We start from the raw sequence: 16,373 nt of genomic DNA, 5'->3' as shown, positions 1-16,373 counted from the left end.
CAGGTGGCCATTTAAAACACCACATTGGAAGAATACATTTGATGAAGCTTCAATAGAGGCAAGAGAGATGGAAAGTCCTAATGATATTTTATCTTAGAACCTGGCCCAAACATACCTGAGGCCAGCTCCTCCCACCCCAGGTATGTCTCAGTTTCTTTTGTGTTTAAATCAGTTTGAGAATATGTCTTTCACGTGTAACTGAAAGAGCAAATACCGTCTTTTGAAAAGAAAAACTACAGCTTCAAAAGATACTGATTTGGACGCAGTAGGGGTGGAGGGATAGAACAGGGGAAAGGAAGAAACCACATGACATAATTTACCAGATCCTATGGTTGAAGAATAATCTGACCGAAGCCCAGCTGCATTGAAAAAGCACAGAAAAAATGGGTGTCAGTCTTAGCATTTCATGTTAGAATTTTGCCTAGAAAACATATTTTCAGTCTTTTAAAAGCAATCCAACATATCTGGGATTTAAAAAAAAAAAAATTCAGTGAGGATAGGGTAGGTTGTTTAGCTATATAGAGATCAAATAGGACAGGCGTGAGTTGGTAGTTTTTGAAGCTGAGTAAACGGTATCTGAAAGTTCATTATACTATTTCTCTTTCATATGCTTGAAATGATCAATAGTAACAAATTTTAGACATTTTTAGTGGTAAAAAGAAAACCAAACAAATATAATAAATAGCTATATTAATAGCCCTATATCTGAAATATTATAGTATACATGGTACATAATTCTTTCATTTAATGAATACATATCAGCTATCTACTATGTGTCTAGCATATATATAATTGAAGTCAAAACAGAACAGAAAGCTGAATAACTTTTGGGTTGCACAATAATTAAATCATTTTACTGTCAAGAAAAATGATATAATTTACATTTTACAAGGATATGGGGAGGTCATTTGGAGCACTGGCCAATATTACATAACATAGGTTCAGTTCTGTCTGGGTGAAGAAAGAGACAAGATAAACCTCAGAAAAATGTTACTTCCATAGGACTTTGTTCCTTGGAGACTTAGTATTAATAAGCCAAATTAAATATAGGAAGGTATACACTTTAATAAACTCAATTTCATATATATTTTGTCCCCAATTCTATTATCTAATCAATATATATAATACTTAGCAAATTCCTTCATCAACATAGCTCCAATGTCTTCAACTAATCCTGTTCCACTGGGATTGTGGAAGAGAATACTTGGTTACAGTAGTGACAATAGGACCCTGGCCAGCTCAGTGGATAGTGTTGGCCCAGCATGCAGATATCCAGGGTTTGATACTCAGTCAGGGCACACATGAGAAGTGACCATTTGCTTCTCTTCCTTTCACCCTCTTCCCTTTGTCTCTCTCTTCTCCTGTCACAACCAGTGGCTCAATTGCTTCGAGTGTTGGCCCCAGGCTCTGAGGATAGCTTAATTGGTCCAAGCATCAGCCTCAGGTGCTGAGATGGCTCAGTTGATTTGAGCATCAGCCCCAGAGGTGGTTGTTGAGTAGATCCCAGTCAGGGCATATACAGGAGTCTGTCTGTCTCCCCTTCTCTCACTTAAAAAAAAATAGTGACAACGATAGTGACAAGGAATGCTTAAAGGAGAATTACCCAACAATCACCATTTAGTACCACAGAGTCCATGTCCACAGCCAGACCCTGCAAGCTTCCCACCGAGGTCCGATTTATGATGCTGGTCTGGATGGAGTCCTTCAAGATGGCAGCCACACAGTCCTCACAGAAGATATGGCCCTTGGCATGTGGCATGACAAACACAATCCAAAAGTGGACAAGGAGGCCACCTTTGTTGTTACTGCTATAGTGAAAAGAGAAAAATGTTCAGGGATACCTCTTAGGAAGTAGACTTTTATAGAAAGCCAGGGACCCAAATGATAAATTCAAGGTAAGGCCAGTGAGCACATGTTTCAACTAAAAACTTCCTTCTTTTCGACTCCTGTTATGGGGACCAAGGGAAAGCATCACAGTATGCGTGTTCTTCTGTTGGGTTCAAATCTAGAACCATTAGTGTACAGTTGCATTTCCATGGAGAAAATACTGTTTCTATGGTTTTCAATTAGTATTCACTGCTATTATAAATTGCAAGTTATAAGTTTTGATACCTCACAGTGTCCATACACAGTGCCAAATCTGTCTTATCCCATGTAATTTTATGAGAAAGATTTTATAATTATTCCAGTTTTACAGATGAGAAAATTAAGGCCAACTACAACTCAAAACCACACATCCAGTAAGTAGCAAATCCAAGAACCCACCCCATTTCATTCTGATCCTGGAGCAGACATTCCTCATTGCACAAATATTGTCATGATTTATGAAACAATAAACAGTTCTGTAGTAAATAACTTGGGAAATAAAAGCAAAGGAGAGTAAACAAATTGCTTCATTCTAAGACTTTCCTGCTAAAGTGGATTGTGAATCTCTGCAGATGTACTGGATGGGTAGGGGAAGGTGTAATACAGAACAGAGCACATAATTTTTCTTAAAATTTATTTGACTACGGATACATTTTTTTCTCAGAAGATCACTAGTGATCACTTTTTTAGTGACCATATTTTGAGAAGCACTGCTCTGTGTTTTATTTTTGTATCCTCCCCTCAACTAGAAGCCATGTTAATGGCCATTTTGCCCAGTGACATTAATACAGGGGTCCTGGATCCAAGACATGGGGAGAGGGAAGCCTTTGGGAGGTAAAGAGAAAAACTCAGCATAATAGCATAGCAAAGAATTGGGTCATTATTGTGCTAAACGGGTATTAACACACAACCACCCCCAAGAAGTTATTTGAGAACGGTGACATCTTGGCCCTTTCTGGGTTTTTAAAGGAATTTATAGCAGTGAATGTAGAAATCCCAAAGCAAGGAACACATATTACCTGACATCAGCAACAACAGACTGCTTGTAAAATTTGGAGAAGGCAGATGTTGTATAAACCAAGTTTACCTGAGAAAGAAAAATGAGGTATCTGAAGTCTTTCAAATTTGGCTTTCTGTCACAATACCTAAAATGCTCTAGGTCCAAGCTCTGATTAGCTATCAAGGTGAAGAACAAGGTTCAAACTAAAGGTGTGTACTCCAAAACCAGACATTATTTCTTTCATTATTTTTCTTTTCTTTTTTTTTGTCTTTTATTTTATCTTATTTTATTTTTTGAAAGAGAGAGACACGAAGGGAGAGAGATGAGAAGCACCCACTCCTGGTTATAGCACTTTAGTTGTTCATTGATTGCTTCTCATATGTGCCTTGAACAGGGGGAGGAAGCCCAGACAGTGACCCCTTGCTCAATCCAGCAACCTCAAGGTCTCAAACCTGGGACCTCAATGTTCCAGGTTGATGTTCTATCTATCTACTGTGCCACCACCAGTCAGGCCAGACATTATTTCTTAAATTCAAATGAATTTTTACTTTCTGTAGCAGTCTTGGCTTATATTACTTTTATTCTGCTTTCTCTGAAGAAAACTTTGTTACTTTTATTCACTTATTTGTCTTTATACACCCTAATCAAGCTTAAGCTTTATATTCTGCCTACTCTAAAGTTAATATTCCTCACAGTTAATAAACCAAACTCTTTTAAGCACATTTTCAAAGTATGCGACCCAACATCTTCTCTAACAATAAATGATGTTGCGAAATTATTTTCTTAAAGACACATTCCTATATTAGTCACTAGGGGGCGAGAGATACCCACAACCAGGATTAGAACCCTCTTCCCAACTCACCAGTCTCTAGGGAAACACCCAGCCCTTTTAAAAATCCCTAACTGGATCTCAAAGAGAACTATTTCAATCAATTTACCTTCTTTGTCTTTACTCAGCATTTTAAAAACAGAACTAACACATCTGGAACTCTTGGAGTTCCCTTTCTACACAGTATCAAAAATTACCCACCTAATTGCCCAGGAGGGGGGGAAATATATGTGTGGGGGGTGCGTGCGCGCACGCGTGTGCTGTAGAGTTTAAATTAACTGTGCAACACAGAATGCATTACCTATACCTGCTGAGCCTCCACTGTATTTTCTCCACCACCGTTACCTTTTTCTTTTTTTCTCTTTCTTTCCTTTCTTTCTTTCCTTCTTTCTTTCCTTCCTTCCTTCCTTCCTTCCTTCCTTCCTTCCTTCCTTCCTTCCTTCTTTCTTTCTTTCTTTCTTTCTCTCTTTCTTTCCTTCTATCTTTCTTTCTTCCTACTTTTCTTTCTTTTAAATGTGTAAAGTGGTGATCAAAATGCCTACCTCTTTGGGATAATTTGAGGAATAATTGACATATATGAAAAACAAAGGGTTTAACAACATACCCAGTATGTAAAAAGCCTTCAGTAAATAAGAGCCACTGTGCCCACCCTCGACTTTGCTTGCTCTCTCTCACGGCCCTTCCTCGTTCTACCCCATACTGTGTCCGTCACTGTCCTGGGGTCACCACTGTGAAGACTACCTTCTCCATTGATATGCAGGTATAAGTCAGCAGAAACTTTCTAGCTGGTAATAGGTATCAAGATTGATGAATCAATTATTTTTTGTATTTGACCAATAATAATATTAGGAAATCACCTAAGGAAGTCATCAGAGATAAACACAATTTATGCTCCAGTTTTATTTACTATCAATAATAGCAAAAATTGGAAACAATCTAAGTACCCCATAACAAGAGATTTTCTAACTTTGTAGCTACTAAAAGTTTTTTTTGAAGAATATTTACTTCGCTAGAAACATGCACCCTAATGGTAAGAGCTAAAGGTCAGATTATAAGACTGAATATCTAACAACACTTCAATATTGAGCTTTCCCCTCTGTCTACATGGTCCCAAAGAAAAAGGGTCTTTATTTTTCATGTTAAAGATTTTAATTTTATATACTTTTATGGGTCTTACACTTTACACATTTTAATTTATACTTTTAAAATTTACATTTTATACTTTTATTTATTTTATACTTTTATATTTTTTAGACTTTTCTAAATTTTTATAATAAATATGTACTAGCTCTTCAATGAGGAAGTTTTTTCTTTTCTTAAGTGAAGAGATGCCAGTGCATCAAGGTTGAAATAAATGCACCATATACTGATGAAAGAATCAGTCCACACACATGTTAAGTCAATACTAAAAGGCAATTTAAAGATCACCTGATCTAATTCCTTTACTTACAGATGGGAAATACTGAAACTGAAGCTCAGAGAGCCCCCCCCCCTTTTTTTTTTTACTTTCAGCAGAAAGAAATAAGCAATTCTGGCTCTGGCTGGTTGTCTCAGTGGTAGAGTGTTGGCCTGGCTTGTGGATGTCCCAGGTTCAATTCCCAGTCAGGGCATACAGGAGAAGCACCCATCTGCTTCTCCACCCTGACCCTTCTTGCTTCTCGCTTTTCTCTCTCCCTCTCTCTCTTTCTCCCTCTCTCTCTCTCTCTTCCCCCCCCCCCTCTCTCTCACCCTCCTGCAGCCATGGCTCGATTGGAGCGAGTTGGCACTGAGTATTGAGGATGGCTCCATGGCCTCCCCTCAGTCACTTAGAAGAGCTCAGTTGCTGAGCAATAGAGCAATGCCCCTGATGGGCAGAGCATCACCCCCTAGTGGGGTTCCCAGGTGGGTATTTATTGGGGTGCATGTGGGAGTCTATGTCTGCCTCCTCTCCTTGTACTGAATTAAGAGAGAGAGAGAGAGAGAGAAAATAAATAAAGAAATAAACAAATCTATCAAATAAGCAATTCTCTCTTAAAGCCAACATGAGCTAAACCTCACGTTTCCCTGACAACTTTCTTTGTTCACCCTGCATACTGTGTCGCTTCCAGCCCCACCCCTCGCTCCCTGACCTACCCTGCCTAGCTTCTTACCACCCCCATCACCTCACCACTTGTTGTACAGTTCGTGCCACTGACAAAAATTCCTGGGACTCCTTCTGCCGGTATTCAGGAAGAAACTCAATATTGGTGATGCGAAACATTCCAACAAAGTAAAAAGCATCTTTGCTTTCTGTCTTGCCTGTAAGACAAAAGAAAAGGCAGGTAGGGGTTTTTTCATATGTGTGGTAATGAGATATTGCCTCATTTTGTCAGTATTAGACCACTAAAATGATTTTATTTTGGGCAAGTACGTATTTTGCTAGTTCACAGCTTGTGGAGTTCTTAATGTAATTCACAACATTTCTTCCATCAATAGTAAATCACTATATCTCTCAGAAGACTCTAGTCTCTCTATTAGCTGCTAAGAAATACTTCAGAACAAGATGAAAAGGTAAAAGGTATATCTTTTAGACTTTATACATATGATAGAATCACTAAGGGTCAAAAAAAGAATGTGTACAATTTTTATGCATCCCAAGCCTGTGGGAGGTAAGGAGGTAAAAAAAATGTATACTGTCAAGCTCTGAGATGAAGTGAGCATAGTGGGAGATGAGGGAAGAGCATCACAGTGAACTTCCATGGAGCCCCTGGGCACTCACGCCTTCTCTGGCTTGCGTGGCTGATGCACAGGGTGCCGGGCGAGTACAGTGCAGGGAGAATTCATTCCTCTGATGAGCCACAAAGTGTGGTTCTCAGCCCAGTGCCAGGTCACTTTTGCTCAAATACTTTGCCTGGTGAGGACCATGGTATTAGTCATCATGCCTGACCAGAAACAGGCAAAAACACAACTGTGTCTGAGCTGTCATCAGATAACAGGCAAACAAACTGCTGTTATGTGAGGACTAGCTTGGGAAAATGGGGGGCTCTCTTTTCTGCCTTTTTATTTTGTTACCAGGGACTTCTTGCTATGTGGCACCATTCCCCAGGCTCCCATGGCAACGGTAGTTTTTTTTTTCCTGTGGCACCAGTCCCACTGAATCACAACTTCTGTCTAGATGTCTGTCCCTTCCCCGAGGAACAGTACCTAACTTAGCTTTGAAACTCAATAAATGTTGGTGGGAAGGAAGAGAGAAAGGAAGAGGGGTAGAGGAAGAGGGGCAGAGGAAGGGGGATAGAGGAAGAGCACATGGAAATGCTAAATAAACGATGGCACTTAAGTATTATGCTAAGTGAAATTAAGTCAGATGATAAAAGGACAAAAAGCACACGATTTCACTCCTATGTGGGATATAAAACAAAAAGCAACAAATGAACAAACAGCCTCATAGACACAGACAACAGTGTGGTGGTTACCAGAAGAGAAGGGGCAGGAGAAGGATGAAAAGGGGAAAGGGGGTCAAATATATACAAAGAGACTAGACCTTGGGTGGTGCACACAATGGAATACGGAGATGATGTATTATAGACTTGTACATATGAAATTTATATAATGCTATTAATAAATGTTACCCCAATAAATTTAATTTTTTTAAGAAAAGAAGGTACAATCTATGTAAATTATGATAAAACCTCCTGGCCTTGGCCATTTGGCTCAGTGGTAGAGTGTCAGCCTGGCATGTAGATGTCCGAGGTTCAATTCCCAGTCAGGACACACAGGAGAAGCATCCATTTCCTTCTCCACCCTTCTCACTCTCACCCCCTCTTATCTCCTCCCACAGTCATGGCTTGATTGATTTGAGCACATTGGCCCTGGTCCCTGAGGACGGCTCTGTGAAGCCTCTGTCTCAGGTCCTAAAAATAGCTCAGTTTCAAGCATGGCCCCATACGGGCAAAGCATCAGCCCCTGACGGGGGTTGCTGGGTGGATCCTGGTCAGGTGCATGTGGGAAACTGTCTCTCTGTCTCTCTTCCTCTCATTTGGAAAAGAAGGGGAAAAAAAGGAAAGAAAAAGCTTCCCTTGTATGATCCACTCAGGGCCACATTAGTTCCAAGCAGTGTAGTGAGGCAGTGGACAGGGGAGGATGGGCACAGGATAAAGGGCAAGAGGTCTGAGCTTCTGTCCTAGATTTGGTCTTTCAAGTTGAGTGACTTTGGATGAATTACCTTGCTTCATAAGCCTCTCATATAAAATAAACATTGATTTCTTGCTGATTTTACCAGGGAAGTGCTTCTTTTACTTTTTATTTTTTCCCTTGCAGACTCTTTAAAATTTGAATGAGAACTATGACTTCTACCTAAAATCTCACATATCATTCTGGTATCAGTAACTACTCAAGAGTACCATAACAGCAATGCAAGGGAGGTAAATTTGGCCTTGAACCTATTACATTTTACTTAATTTTTAGATCATCCCAACACATAAGACCCTGCTTGGTCTCCACCTCATTTCTTAAGGCCATGTTCCATGCCCAAATTTTATGTATCAAAACTAAACTCTGCTGTTTAACAATTTTTGCTTGTCTATGCCAGTTTCCCTTTGCTCACACTGGTCTGTCTTCCGGAAATGTTCTTCTCTGACTTTAACACAGCCAACAAGCTACTTCTATACAATGATCTTCCAAAACTTTATACAAAAATGCTAGGGCAATGCAAATTTATTATTTGAGGGCCAGAAAAGAACAGATAAGAAATAAGATGGTTTATTCTGTTGGAGTTGTGTGCCTTTTGTGTTTGACTTAATTATCCAGTGAATAGACTTCTCCCACTAGTCTATAGGAACAGAGATCTTTCCTGTCTACCACTCTATTCCCAAGCCTATCACAAGGCCTGGTTCATAGTGGGTCCTCCAAGATGTGTCAAAATGAATTTTCAGAAACCAGTTCAGGAAGCTTTCTCTAACGCCTATACATTAGCAAGTTGGATGCCTCTCTTCTGTAATTATATATAAGTGCTTAAACAGAAACCAAAACAAGTGAACAAAACTAGCTCATGCTTCCTTCCAGCACTGAACTGTAAGTTTTTTGAAATAGAAAATCTGTGAGCTTTTTGAAGGTAGGAGGTTCATCTTGGTATGCCTGATGTCTTGCATTGTGCCACATAAATTATAGGTGACTCAAATTGTTCAAGACAATATTCATTGGCCCTGGACAGTTAGCTCAGTGGTAGGGTGTCAACCAGGCATATGGAAGCCCTGGGTTTGATTCCCAGTCAGGACACACAGGAGAGACGACTGTCTCCTTTTGCCGCTTTTCTCCTCTCCCTTCCCTCTTTCTCTCTCTTCTCCTCCCACAGCCATAGCTCCATTGATTTGAGTACATTGGCCCCAGGTGCTGAGGGTGACTCTTTTGAACATTCCCCTCAGATGCTAAAAATAGTTCAGTTGTGACTGGCCCCAGATGGGCAGAGCATCACCCCAGATGGGTGTTGCTGGGTGGACCCCGGTCAGGGAGCATGCTGGAGTCTGTCTCTTTATCTCCCCTTCTCTCACTTAAAAAAAGACAATATTCATTAATTTTTTGCCTATAAATCTTGCTTTCCAACCTAATTTTAATATCCTTGACAGAACATATATCTTATATCAAACATATTAAGATGTATAGAGTGGGAAGTCTAGCATAAGTCAACAAAGGCTGTAGGTGCTGAGCTGCATGACTAAGAAAGAACTTAGTTATAACTCTTGTCCAATCAATCAGATTGACAAAAACATAAAACAAGGGAGAGAAAGGTGCATGAGTACAATGAAGATCAGAGAGCTGGAATATGAGGTTGCCTAGAAACAGGCAGTGGGTGGAATAAAGAAATGAAACAGCTTAGCATTCCATTCATACTTAAAGCTAAAAATGGATTATAATTTCTGCATTAGTCAAAATCTGTTCCTTAGCATCCTTCTCAGGTCTTCTCAATCTATCCCCTACCTCTGCTCCCCTTGCTCACCTGTAGGAAAGAAAGCAGTAGAAGGAAAAGAAGAAATAGGAAAAACTACTCTGGTTTCTACCTCTTTAAAACCTTAACAGTTTCAGAAATGGCTATTAGTCTGAGAAACAAAAATTCTATCAGAAATACACAGGGTCAGATTGGGGCCTGCATTTCTCCTGCTGAACTCACAGGGTAAACCCTAACTCCAATGGAATATAAATTTTAACTCACTGATGTAGAGCCACAGAAGTGTCCAGGCTATGACTGCTAGGATGAATAAAAATACTGTGAAGAGAATGATTTTATTTTGGACGTTCCAAAAGGGAGCTTTCTTCTTGGGTTGCTTCCTGGGTTTGACTTTGCTGATGGGTTTTCTTGGTGGTCGTCTCACTGGTCTCACTGGTCTCACTGGTCTCACTGGTCTCCCTGGTCTCCCTGGAAGCTTCCCTGGGGCACTGACCACATGAACTGAGATATTGGATATCTTAAAAAAAGAAAAGATGAATTATCAATTAGTAGTCCAGAGCTTAAATGAAGTCACTCAGTAAATATTATAGAATCTTGGTGCTAAAAGGCCTAAATATGTCAGTCAAATTATTTACATAAGTGTAATAATTGACTTGCATTGAATCACACAATTAAGATCAGAAAAAAAAAACAGACATTATACGAACTTCAGTGAAATGGTTCCCAGGTTCTCTCCTCAACTTCCTAATTTTGCTAAACAGATGCTGTAGAGGATAGGCCTGAGTTTCACGGAGTGTAGACAAGAGGACCAAAGGCCAGGAGGTTAGGAGTCTGTGAGTCAATTCCTGTCTACACAGCTGTAGGAATGTGTGTATGTTTAAAACGTTTGTATTATATAGCTTTTCTCTCACAACCAGTTTCTTCTGGGCTGACACAGGATTGAAAATAGTTCCTCAGAGAAATGAATTGATTTCCTTATTATGGCTTCAGGACCAACTGGTAGGAGGAGAGAGTGAAGGATAATGCTGTGGTTTTTAGGGCTGTAGGATAGAGATCAAAGTATTTGTTTCACTATTGCTTCACATGTATGTACTTTTAAGCGAACCATTGCACTGATCAGTTTCTCAGTCACAAGTGAAAGAATGAATTTAAAAGAAAGAATAAAATATAGGGCACAGAAAAAATTACTGGTTTTACTGTATTCATGTGTAAAGTGTTATATGCAAGAGGAAAAAAATACATTATTTAACTGTTTCCCCTCCTTTTTTTTTCCTCCTCCACCCTCTGCCATTTGATCCTGTGAATTCTTTAATAATGTATGCGAGAGTTTAGCTTCTTTGAAGGAGAGATTTATACATGTCAGGGTAACTAAACTCCAGTGATGAAATGACTTTTAACCACACATTCTCTTAAAGACGACAGTCTAGGCCACCAATTCCAAAGAAATAATCTCTCTTTTGAGCTCTGAGGGTTCTCTCATTCTCTGTTTCTCTCCCTTACTCTTCCCTTCAAAATACAGTCTTCTAGTCTCCAATCCTACCAATTAATGGGATAATATGTGGCCAAGTACATTCTGAATTATTCATGGCTCCCTCATTCTTTTTTGCCAAACACCCTTGTCAACCCCTGGAGTGAAATGTAGCTTATATCTCTCCCAGTGAAATTGAACTAGACTAGACCTCATTTATTGTGATATTCTGCAGAAGCGAGGATGATGTTTCTAAAGAGAAAAATGTTCCATTGTAGGATGAGTTGATGATGGTGTCAAGGTAGTTTCAAATACTCCCTCAAAGAAGTAAAAAAGGAAAACACACAGAAATACTAGCACATGTAGAACTGACAAGGCCCAAGTTGGGTTTTTAAGTGTAGGAACACATTACAGGCAGTCTCAGTTAGCACCGATTAAATTTTAAAATGGAATTTGTATAGAGTACAGTTTCCCTGCAGTTTTAGAAAAATAGCTGCAAATCAATTGTGAAGTACAGCACTTCCAAATAAGCCCACATTTGTAAAATCCATTAAGTACAAAAGTAATACGGTCTCATTTTCCTAACAGCGTCAACAATAAGTGGCACTCAAGTAACAGAAAAAGCTTCCCACACTGTACTTACATTCACATCAGCAGGTTTGGATGAGACATCGTTGTTTTCCTTGTTCATTTTTAGGTATTCTGCATGTGAACACCCACAGGTGTCTCAAAGCCAGCTCTCACCCCCTTACATTCTTTCTTGAGTAGAATTGGTCGCTGCATTCAAGCTAGCTTTCAGAGGAAAGGAATCAATTTACCTCTACCGGGTCCAGTTCAGAAACTGAAGCTGCCTCATTGCAATATAGTGAATGTTAAAGGGACCTAGCCATCAGCTTTGCACCCCAAACTTAGTGTTTCTTAGTACAACTCTAATATGAGTCAGCCTCCCCAGAGCTGAGCCTGAGGACAAATTGCCTTACATGGATACAGTCCAACAACTCCCAAATATTTACAAGTCATTTAAACTTTGGCCAGCCTCTACTAGAGCATATTAAGAGATCTAATTTATAACCCTTAGCTCTGCATCTTACAAATCCCCACAGCCCCTTGTTCTTGCTCAGGAAGTATCACTTCCCAATTCAGCTCTCAACTTTCCAGCTACCCTCTCTGAAAACCTCTGTCCATAAGGTTCCCCCTACCTTGCAATCTTCAGTAAATCCAAACCCTTTCTGATAAAAATCACTTGTTCCCATCTCACTTGTTTTCATTTCTCCCATTCTTCTCCCCATCAACCTGAATTAGGTTCAAGCTGGGGAGAGGAGGGAAATGGTGAGAGGCATTGTCAGAATTTTCCTTGGGAGTCAGGGGAAAGAAAAGGCTAGGATTGCTCATACATTACAGATTTGTCCTTGTGACATGAACACACTTCCCTGTGGGCACTGGGTGTCAATGGAAAACTAATCAATCTCCCTTTAAAAGGGAAACACTGCTTTGCTGATCGAGACACAAACGTCATTGTCATTAAGGTCTGGTCATTTTTTCTTTTTTAAGATTTTTAGATGTTGATTTTTAGAGAAGGGGGTGTGAGCGGTGTGAGAAATATTAACTCATAATTGCTTCACTTTAGTTTTTCATTGCTTGCTTATGATATGTGCCTTGACTGGGCAAGCACAGGGTTTCAAACCAGCAACCTCAGCATTCCTGCTCAATGCTTCATTTACTGCACCACCACAGGCCAGTCAAGGTCTGGTCTTAAGAAAGCAAGTGAAGAGTAATGGCAGGGTAAGAGATACCTTTGATCTCTCCCCTTGAAATTTCAACAAATTGAATAACTATAACTCAGCAAAGAACCCCTAGCTGGACTTGCAGACTTGCCTGAAAGATCTGTGTGCCCAATAGACTAAAGGTAGGAAGGGTAAAAAATATGTTGGGATGGGGGAGATAAGACACACACATGGTTGGCTTGGGAGAGAGGAGAGGCCCAGACAGATCCCAGCTTTTGTCTGCCAGGACTCTGGATAAGGGAGGAGCCTGGAGTGACTGTATCTTCTACTTGGAAGAGTGGAGAAATTGGGAGGAATTTGGTGTGATACTGAACCAAAGCAGCAGAACACGGGATCACTGCCAGTGTTCCCATTGTTAGCCCTCATCTTGTACTTAGAGACACAAAAATATACAGTGTGGCTCCCCCAGCCTCCCAGATATGGCCTCCTTCCACTCTGGGTATGGAAAGTGACATACGGCACAGCTGAAAAACAGAGGTGCTCTGTGTCTAGTCCCCTGATCTTATGGACTCAGAAAGAAGCACCCAAAAGCATGAGATTGCTGTTGCTAAAGCTATAACCCCTCACAAGTTCCACCCACCATTATGACTGCAGTGCCACCTCCACTTTTGCAACCCGGCTTTTTAGCATAATTCAGCCTGGGATTGTACAGAGCTAAAATTTTTAACACAGTGCCACCTACTGGAAAGAGATAGAAAAACCTCTCAGAAATATTTTCTATCTTTTTTGTTTTTCTTTAGTTCTTTTTGTGTTTGTTGTATCATTTGTGTTTGATTATTTTTTTTTGTTCTTTGCAATCATTTTCTTTAATTTTAACTTAATTTTGTTTTTAAATTTTTATACTTGTTTTTGTTATTCTTTGCTTGACTTTTTAACAATACCACTCTCAAATGCCCTCAAAGAAAAAAAAAGGAATACCATGACTACCCAAGAAAGAAATACAGTTCATAAAGAAAATAAAAAACCTCCAGAAAGCAATCCCAATCATGTGGAAACCTTGGAGTTAAAAGATAGAGAATTCAAAATTGAAGTTTAGAAAATACTCAACAAGATATGAGAAAACACTGATAGGCCACTTAATAAGCTCAGAAAACAAAAGAAGTACCTCACCATGGAGACTGAAACTTTAAAAACAGAGATGAATTGAATTCATGAATACTCAATACATGAATTGAAAAAGGAGCTAGTAAGTTTAGCTAATAGAACAGTCCAGATAAAAGAGAGATTCAATGACATAAAAGACAGGCAACTAGAGATGTTACAGAGAGAAGAGGAGACTCAAGAATTTTAAGAAATGAGAGAGCTCTACAAGAATTGTCTGACTTTATCAGAAAGAGCAATGTAAGAGTAATGAGTATTTAAGAAGAAGTAGAGAGGGAGAAGGGAATGGAGAGCTTATTCAAACAAATAATTGATGAGAACTTCCCAAGCCTACAGAAAGAGATAGAGCCTCAAATCCAAGAAGCAAACAGAGTGCCCCAAAAGGCCTTCTCCAATGCAAATCATAATAAAACTGTCAAAAGTCAAAGACAAAGAAAGAACCCTTAAGGCAGCTAGAGAAAAGAAGAGATCAAAAGATATATACAGACAAATCGGAATGACAACATGACATATCAAAACTTCTGCAATGAAGAAAAAGGAGTAATAAGAGGAAAGTTAATATCATTATAGGCTTATATCAAGAAAAAAGAGAGATCCCAAGTAAACAACCTGACATCACATCTGAAAGAACTAGAAAAATGAGAACAAAGGCAACCCAAAGTCAACAGAAGAAAGGAAATAATAAAAATTAGAGCACAAGTAAATGAAATAGAGAACAAAAAAAAACTTATAGAAAAAAATTAATATGACAAAGACCTGGTTCTTTGATAAGATGAATAAAATTGACAAAATCCTGGCTAGACTCACTAAGGAAAAAAGAGAAAACACTGATATAAACAAAATCTGAAATGAAAGAGGAGAAATTACAACAGACATCATAGATATGCAAAGGATTATACTAAAATACTATGAAAGATTATATGGCACCAAATTCAACAATCTAGAAGAAATAGATAAGTTTCTAGAACTATACAATCTTCTTAGACTGAGTCAGAAAGAAGTGGGAAACCTAAATAGACCTATTAGCAGGGAGGAAATAGAAACAGCTATCAAAATACTCCCCTAAAGTAAAAGTCCAGGACCAGATGGCTACACTAGTAAATTCTACCAAACATTCAAAGAAGGTTTGATATGTAACCTACTCAAAGAATTCCAAAAAATAGAAGAAGAACCAATACTCCCTAACACATTTTATGAGGTCAACATAACCCTGATACCAAAACCTGACAAGGACAATACAAAAAAGAACTCTACAAACTAATATCTCTAATGAATACAGATGCAAAAATCCTAAACAGAATACTAGCAAATCAAATACAACAAGATATCAAAAAAAATAATGCATTACAATCAAGTGGGATTTATTCCAGGAGCACAGGGATAGTTCAACATAAGCAAATTGATCAGTGTAATACACCACATCAACAAAACAAAGGAACAAAAATCATGTGATTCTCTCAAAAGATGCAAAAAAGCATTTGATAAGATACAATATCCCTTTATGTTTAAAACACTCAATAAAATAGATATAGAAAGTTCCTCAACATAATAAAAGCCATATAACAAGCCATCAGCCAATATTATACTAAATGGTGAAAAACTGAAAACTTTTCCTCTGAAATCAGGAACAAGACAAGTTTGCTCACTTTCTCCACTCTCATTCAACAAAGTACTGGAAGTCTTAGCCAGAGCAATCAGGCAAGAGAAAGAAATGAAAGGCATCCTTATCAGGACAAAAGAAGTAAAAGTATCACTTTTTGCAGATGACATGATCCAGTATATAGAAAAACCACAAAGCCTCCACTGAAAAAAACTTATAAACAATAAGCGAATACAGTAAAGTCACAAGATACAAAAATCAATATACAAAAGTCTACTGCTTTCCTATACAACAACAATGAAACTTCAGAAAATGAATTGGAAAAAAAATTCCTTTTACAATTGAAACAAAACAATAAAATACTTAGGGATAAACTTAATAAAGGATGTGAAGAACCTAAATACTGTAAACTACAAAGCATTATTAAAAGAAATTTAAAAAGACACAACAAAATGGAAAAATATTACATGTTCATAGGTTGATAGAATGAACATAGTTAAAATGACCATATTACCCAAAGCAATATACACATTTAATGCAATCCCCATTAAAATCCCAATGTCACTTTTTAAAGAAATAAGCAAAAATTACCAGATTTGTATGTAACCATAAAAGACCCAGAATAGCCAAAGCAGTACTGAGAAAAAAAGAATGAAGCCAGAGGTATCACATTACCTGATCTCAAATTATACTATAGAAGCATTATAATCAAAACAGCATGGTATTGGCAGAAAAACAGACATATAGACCAATGGAACAGAATCAAGAGCCCAAAAATAAAACTACACACACACACACACACACACACACACACACACACACACAC

The 16,373-nt window shown here is 38.6% G+C and overlaps 1 protein-coding gene across 2 annotated transcripts in view; it reads right to left on the bottom strand.

Moving 5' to 3' along the window:
* The window catches only part of TMPRSS7 (transmembrane serine protease 7), a 43,680-nt gene extending 31,916 nt beyond the window's left edge, over nucleotides 1-11,764 (bottom strand). Inside the window, exons 1-6 of one of the 2 annotated variants that reach the window (XM_066347307.1) lie at nucleotides 11,706-11,764; nucleotides 9,859-10,111; nucleotides 5,842-5,972; nucleotides 2,886-2,953; nucleotides 1,615-1,808; nucleotides 321-359 (exon numbers count right to left, since the gene is read on the bottom strand). In XM_066347307.1, the coding sequence (XP_066203404.1) occupies nucleotides 321-359; nucleotides 1,615-1,808; nucleotides 2,886-2,953; nucleotides 5,842-5,972; nucleotides 9,859-10,111; nucleotides 11,706-11,753 (733 nt within the window). In that variant the 5' untranslated portion in view covers nucleotides 11,754-11,764. Of the gene's footprint in view, nucleotides 1-320; nucleotides 360-1,614; nucleotides 1,809-2,885; nucleotides 2,954-5,841; nucleotides 5,973-9,858; nucleotides 10,112-11,705 lie in introns of those variants that run through there. The other variant, XM_066347308.1, reaches the window with a different exon arrangement.
* Nucleotides 11,765-16,373: the final 4,609 nt, after the last annotated feature.

The sequence above is a fragment of the Saccopteryx leptura genome, chromosome 8, assembly GCF_036850995.1.
Source record: "Saccopteryx leptura isolate mSacLep1 chromosome 8, mSacLep1_pri_phased_curated, whole genome shotgun sequence".
In the NCBI taxonomy this organism is placed as follows: Eukaryota; Metazoa; Chordata; class Mammalia; order Chiroptera; family Emballonuridae; genus Saccopteryx; species Saccopteryx leptura.
The sequence above is the reverse complement of the archived record's forward strand: the minus strand, read 5'-3'. Positions and strand labels throughout refer to the sequence as shown.